This window comes from Notothenia coriiceps, unplaced genomic scaffold (genome assembly GCF_000735185.1).
Source record: "Notothenia coriiceps isolate Sejong01 unplaced genomic scaffold, NC01 NC01_scaffold00002825, whole genome shotgun sequence".
NCBI lineage: Eukaryota > Metazoa > Chordata > Actinopteri > Perciformes > Nototheniidae > Notothenia > Notothenia coriiceps.
Window position 1 is genome coordinate 65,881 of NW_011335526.1, and position 6,665 is coordinate 72,545.

The 6,665-nt window shown below is 44.8% G+C and overlaps 1 protein-coding gene across 1 annotated transcript in view; it reads right to left on the reverse strand.

The window, feature by feature from the left end:
* The window catches only part of kdm2ba (lysine (K)-specific demethylase 2Ba), a 21,937-nt gene that overhangs the window by 5,309 nt on the left and 9,963 nt on the right, over window positions 1-6,665 (reverse strand). Inside the window, exons 8-11 of the mRNA XM_010765922.1 lie at window positions 2,214-3,025; window positions 1,357-1,520; window positions 1,094-1,255; window positions 225-443 (exon numbers count right to left, since the gene is read on the reverse strand). Coding sequence (XP_010764224.1) covers window positions 225-443; window positions 1,094-1,255; window positions 1,357-1,520; window positions 2,214-3,025 — 1,357 coding nt within the window. The remainder of the gene's footprint in view (window positions 1-224; window positions 444-1,093; window positions 1,256-1,356; window positions 1,521-2,213; window positions 3,026-6,665) is intronic.

Below are 6,665 nucleotides of genomic sequence, written 5' to 3' on the forward strand. Positions count from 1 at the left end.
GGGGGGGGGGGGTCGAATAATTGATTATTATTCGCCAGGGCGGCCGAATAATCGATTTTGATCATGGTCAGCTTCTGGCAACCCTACCCACTACCCGATCGATTTATAATAACTCATCTAGTGACGAGTTTCCCTTTAAACTAGCTTGTGTGGCCATTTTAATTAGAGCATCTAACTTCGTACAGTCTCACACCTGTATGTCAGCCCCCCCGTGCCTCTCTCACCTGACAGGTTGATGTCTGTTAGGGAGTCCCTGGTGGTGGTCCCGGCGGCGGTCAGCAGGTTGACCGACTGGTCGTTGATGTGGTTACAGTAGCTCAGGTCCAGCATGGAGAGAGAGGGCATCTGCCGGCTGATGAGGCGTAGAGACGCGTCGGTGATGTCCAGCCCCGCCAGGCGCAGGTCCTCCACGTTCCGCAGCTTGCAGCGGTTATCCAGCTGACCTGTGATCAGAGTCACATAAAGAACATCACAGATTAGTTCATGTATTTTGTCAACAGGTGCACGACAGTAAATAAGGATCTGTACGATGTCTAAAAGCTATAAATGAGAAGTCAGTCACATTATGTTCGTACTTTAAAGCTGATTTGTATTCCTAAGATTTAAATCTAACTTAGGTCTGAGGACAAAAATATTATACCTATATTTCAAGAAAACTCGTCAAAAATGAGCAATCATACAGGAAACCTGTGTAATATTATACTTATGGACCATGTGATTAAAACCCTTTAAAAGTAATTGTAAATCTTCATAAAGATTAAATATGTAATTTAAAACGATCACGATTTTAAATTTGCATCATAAAAATGTGGCCTAAAAATCTATTAAAAACTAAATGTTATGACCGCTTCCGCAGACAACCCTTATGCTGACACGTGTGTAAAGTGGATTCATTTGACAGATTTCTTTAGTATTAAAAAAAATTGGAAACATTTGGGATAATAAACAAACAATAACAGGTTAATAATTTCTCCTTTTAACGTTGAAATGTTATACTTTTAAATGTAGTGATTGAATCATTAAGGGTGCTCATAAAGGAGTAACTAAACGTTAGAATGATGGCTTTGCTTGATTCCATTGACCTAATGGTTACCTGGTCTGTTGTCTGTGGGGGGAGAGAGGAGGTCCCTCATCTGAGCGTCTTTGAGCCCCTCTACCCACTGGACGTCCAGGGTGCGCAGCAGAGGGCAGCTGGAGGTGCAGAGCGCAGAGACCGCCGCCCAGGAACACCCCGACAACTTTAACACCCGAAGACCTGAAAACACACAGCAGCACTTTCAAATACTGATGCTGGACAGAAGGAACTAAAACAGGGAGAGTTTCCTTGTCTGCAGTTCAAGAATCACTCATAGTTACCTGGCAATCTGTTTATAAGCCAGCCCAATTGTTTCTTGGAGATGTTGGTCCAGCTGAGGTCCAGGGAGCCCGGCTGCCGGCGGATAATCCCACTCAGCATGAGAGGCGTGATGGAGGTGCAGCGGTTCAGGTCGATCATCGTCCAGAGTCTCTTATCACAACACCTGGACATCAGAAAGAATATTTATATGTAACCATGTTATTAAGATGTATAAAATCTGAGCAGCAATATTTGTGTTTCGACAGTTGGGGGATGTTTTCAATGTGTTTAGGGTTTGTTGTATTACATTATTGTTAACATAGAGAACAAATACTTTTTAAGACCCTACTTTGGCGGTCTGCTCTTTTGTAAATGGGCAGATGTGGTGTGTTTTTTGTATCTTCAGGGAAACAGCGCCAAAGCAAAAGACATGTTTGAGCTAAGAATGGTAACCCAATGCATTACTGCAAGAACGTGTGAAACCTGACTTCAAATTAAAACTGACTTGAAAAGGCAATTTTCCCATTCAGTTAGTTTTTCAATAATAAATCAATGGAAAAGAAGCTGCCACCTGCAAACTGCATTTCAAATTAAATGGTGCATTTGTGTGAAGTTGAAGTCAAACTAAATGATATGATAAAGTAGACATTTGTAAAAATCAATACGAATTCAAAATGACATTTGGGGAATTAGTTTGCAAGAGCGATGCTTTTGGGAACGATCATAAACATCGACAGGTGAAATCCAACAGCTGTGTCGTTTTAGAGATGATATAAAAAACTTTGAGATATAAATTGTTCGTAGCTTATAACTGATGAGATATTTTTCCTAAGCAGTATCGCCCCTCATGTTAAACGAGTGTGTCCCGTCCCCGTACCATCGGTTCCACGTCTTGCAGACCCTCATGCAGACGCACAGCTCCTGGTGGGTGAGGTATCCGAAGATCTTCATCCACACCTCTCGCTGAATGACGTGGGATTTCCCGTCTTTCAGCGGCAGTCTGTCGGGGGGCGGGCTTATCGGGGGCGGCCGAATCACGTGCCGCTCCATCTGGACACACTTGGGCGGGGAGTGTGGGGGCACGGGCCGGTTGGTGGGGGTGCTCCTGTTGAAGCCCAGCGGGGTGATCTGACTGGGGTAGAAGTGGCGCAGCTCCCAGGGGGTCCCGTTCATCTCTTTGTTCTTGAGGTGGGGCCTCTGATCCCCCAGCTCGTTGCGGAACAGCCTCTGGGGTTCCTCGTTCTCCGTCTGCGGCTCCACCTTGAGGGGCTGCCGGTTCTCGTTGGCCAGGCAGTCCTCCGTCTTCTGGATCTCCTGGTTCAGGGCTTTGCTCAGCTCCCGGCTCAGCTCTCTGTTGGGTACACGGCGCTTCCGGCGGGCTTTGCGACGCGGACCCTTTTCCTGGGTCTCACTGCCGCCCTCGCTGCTGGGGCCGGCCTGCGGGGAGCTGCAGAGCGACTGGTCACTGTCTCCAAAAGGAGTTTTAACGGAGGGGTTCAAGAGTGCACTCCTGGAGTCCCTCTCATCTGCTTCGTCTTCAGGGTCCCCAAAACGCCCTCTCCTTTCTACACCTCCCCTGAAGTGAGGCACCCTGCCTTCTTCATCCTCCTCCTCATAGGGGTCTTCGTCCTCCTCTTCTGTCTTTATATGATGTAGGAGTTTGGAGTAATAAGGATCATCTGACTTTTCCTATAGGATACAAAAAGAGAATTAATTGCAATATTTACAAATAAGTTTTACAGATAGGGCAGTTTGTGGGGATCTTGAGGATGTTGAGGAGGAGTTTTACTTTATGTTGCATATCCCCAAGTACTTTGCCTCAAGAATGTCTTTCTGTTGAGGAACCTGAAATGTATTTGAGTGGTCTAAAGCCAAGATACTATGTTGAGTTGGCCATTTACAAAAAGAGAAGGATTATGTTATGTTGGAGGCGTGTGGCGCAGTGGATAGAGCGTTGGTGTTCGGATCAGGGGGTCACAGGTTCAAACCCCACTGCAGTCAGCATGTCGTTGTGTCCCTGGGCAAGACACTTCACCTCAAATTGCTCCTGTGACTGTCCACAGTATTGAGTATGCAAGTGGTTTGGATAAAAGCGTCTAACAAGTAACATGTAATGTCAAGTTATTTTATTGTCATTATACAAAAAGTAGAACGAGATTCAGAGTGTAACTGATGCAAAGTGTTCTGACGTTTTCTCATTGGTTTTCTTTCTTTGAATGTTTGGAACTGTATATCATTAAAGTCATGTGTCCATCCTGCTTGTTATCTAGTGTCTTATGAGCACATATGGGCTGGGTTTCATTGGTGCAGGAGACTCACACAAACGAGTCACACACCCCTTTCCCCCTTGGACAAAGATGAACACCCGTTAACATCTGGCTTTTGTCCTTAGCAGGAGGGGTTACATTCTGCATTTTCCTCATGACAAATGACTCTGCCGTAGTCAAAAGTGTTTATCAAATCGATCTACAGTTATAGAAATATGAAACCTGCTTATTTCCCCCCCCCCCCATTGACAGAAAGCTATGACATGTGTTCTCCAGGGGTTTGGACATTTCTTATGATCTATTAACATACAGTTAATATGCTCTCCTTAAAGTTTCCAGGCCAGAAAATAAAGTTATTACTCTTAATTTAAACTCAACTGAAACCATTTGAATCATGCGTTGTTAGCCTGTAACTTTGGGTGAGTGGAAGATATAATAATTAAATTGAAAATAATTCAGTTTAACCGTGTTTTCTTCACATCAAACGTGAGTAAAACACCAGAAACGCTCCTACTGGCATCATCTGGCAAAAGGAAAGAACAGGGTTCCCACGCTTGCCTTGACATTTTTTTCCATGCTACCTCCTGATTTTCCAGGTACCATATTAAGTGATGATCTATAGGCCCCTGAAGCTTTCCGCCCCCATCCGCGCCCCCCTCCCCTCCACACACACACACACAACCCCCTAGGACACCTGACTACTTACTTGATTTAAAAGATGTGCCAGTCAAGTCTACATTGTAAATGCTTAGATATTATGTCTTATTGATAATATCAATGCATGAAATAATGCAACAAGCTGTAGATGAACAACAATTTATTGAGCTGGAACTTTGAAACACATGAGCACTGGGATTGATATACAGGACTGTCTCAGAAAATTAGAATATTGTGATAAAGTTCTTTATTTTCTGTAATGCAATTAAAAAACAAAAATGTCATACATTCTGGACTCATTACAAATCAACTGAAATATTGCAAGCCTTTTATTATTTTAATATTGCTGATTATGGCATACAGCTTAAGAAAACTCAAATATCCTATCTCTAAATATTAGAATATCATGAAAAAGTATACTAGTAGGGTGTTCAACGAATCACTTGAATCGTCTAATTAACTCGAAACACCTGCAAGGGTTTCCTGAGCCTTGAAAAACACTCAGCTTGGTTCAGTAAACTAAATCACAAGTATGGGGAAGACTGCTGATCTGACTGCTGTCCAGAGGACCGTCATTGACACCCTCCATCAGGAGGGTAAGACACAAAAAGAAATTTCTCAAAGAGCAAGCTGTTCACAGAGTGCAGTTTCAAAGCACATCCACAAAAAGTCTGTTGGAAGGGGGAAATGTGGCAGGAAACGCTGCACAACCAAGAGAGATGACCGCAGCCTTAACAGCATTGTGAAGAAGAGTCGCTTCCTAGTGTGTGGGTGAATAATGAAACGCTCTACTGGGTTAAATTGAGTTTTATTGAAGACAATCTAGAAGATCTTGAGCGATCTCTCCTTTCGGCCTGCAGCCTGCTTCCCCCTCCTTCGGTCGCTCCCGTGTATTCCGTTCTCCCTCTCCTATGGGCTTCTGCCCGGCCTTCTACTTTCTCCCTAGTGAGTCTCTGCATCTCCTACTGGTCGTCCGGTTTTCGCCGTCTCGTTGCAGACTCTTCTCATCCTTCTCTGTCTTCCGTCGCCTGTGTTCTCCCTCCACCACTTCTTCTCCCTGCGCGAGCGTCGCGGGAGGCGCTGGTGCGCTGCAGGTCCTTGCTGCTCTTGTATGTGCCTGGTGGCAGGTGAGGGTCTTTGGAAGTGAGCGGGCTCTATAAGTCACGCTATGTATGCAAGTAAGATAAGAGGAGGGACATTAGTCGTTAAAGTTTTTTTTTTGACAGTGAGGTGTGTTAAGACCGTAAGGTGTAATGGTTAGTTGACTTTTATAAGCGTTCGGGAAAATAATAAAATTATACGAGCTAATAGCGTATGTCGAGATTCTTTTGAGTTTTTTAGATAGAGTTTTTGCTAGATCTTATCAGAGGAGTCTGGTTCAATTTTTTTTCTAAATATTGATCGTTTGTGTTAGTTGTAAACTTTTTACAGTAATGACGTGAGTCATAGCACCAACCCTTAGGAAAACGGCCTAATTACGTTAGTTAGCGCGCTGCACCGTACCTCCCAGTAGGCGGAGCACCCGTAACGACTCGTCAGCAATACTCTTACTTTTCTACGGAAGTTTATCGACCGAAATCGAGTTAACGTAACAAGCTTGTAACAGACGTGGCCCTTGGCCAGGGGGGAGCGGGAGGGGTCCAGAAAAGAAAGAGAGAATTGGAACGACCATGCGTAGAACAATTTCCTGGCTGCAGTCGAGTCCTAAAAATAGTCGGTAACACAACGCCTGCGTTGTCAAGGACTTAGGTATTGCGAGGTGAACCACAGAAAGTCGAAGAAGAATGTTATGGTGGTGTATAAGAGATACCCCCAAGTCCAGTCCCCTTAAACGTCCGTAGCCCTGTCATTACGGTACGCATGCATGTGGTCAATGACCACCAAAACCCGTGATGCACCCGTCCACGGGTCTTAGTACGACCTTTTACTTAAAGGACGTAGAGGTATTCTCGAAAAGTCGTATGCCTTCGTACATCACAGATTTTAGAGACCATGTGTGTTCGGACGTAAATGAGACCCTGAACTACTTTTGTCACCTGGTTGTGGTCGTCTGATCTGTACCGAGGGGTATTGGTCAGCGACTGACACCCCTCTGAAAGTGTGACAAAGTTCGTGACCTAAAACGAGGAGAGCGGTCGGAACAAAGGTCTGAGACCGCGGAACTGAAGTTACTTTATGTTTTGAACGAAAGCATGACTTTCTCCTGAGAAACCTGGTGACAGGTGACAGGTGCACGAAGAAAGGAATCGGGTTCAGTCGTCGGAGAAGGCAAACAGAACTCAATTCTTCACCGAACGGTACCCTATTCTGCCGATAACATCGGTTAAAGGGCTGTGGCAGACACTTGTCACGAAAACTAATGGACCTTGAGGTGCGAAGTCAGGTACAGGAAACTTTCGAGGGGG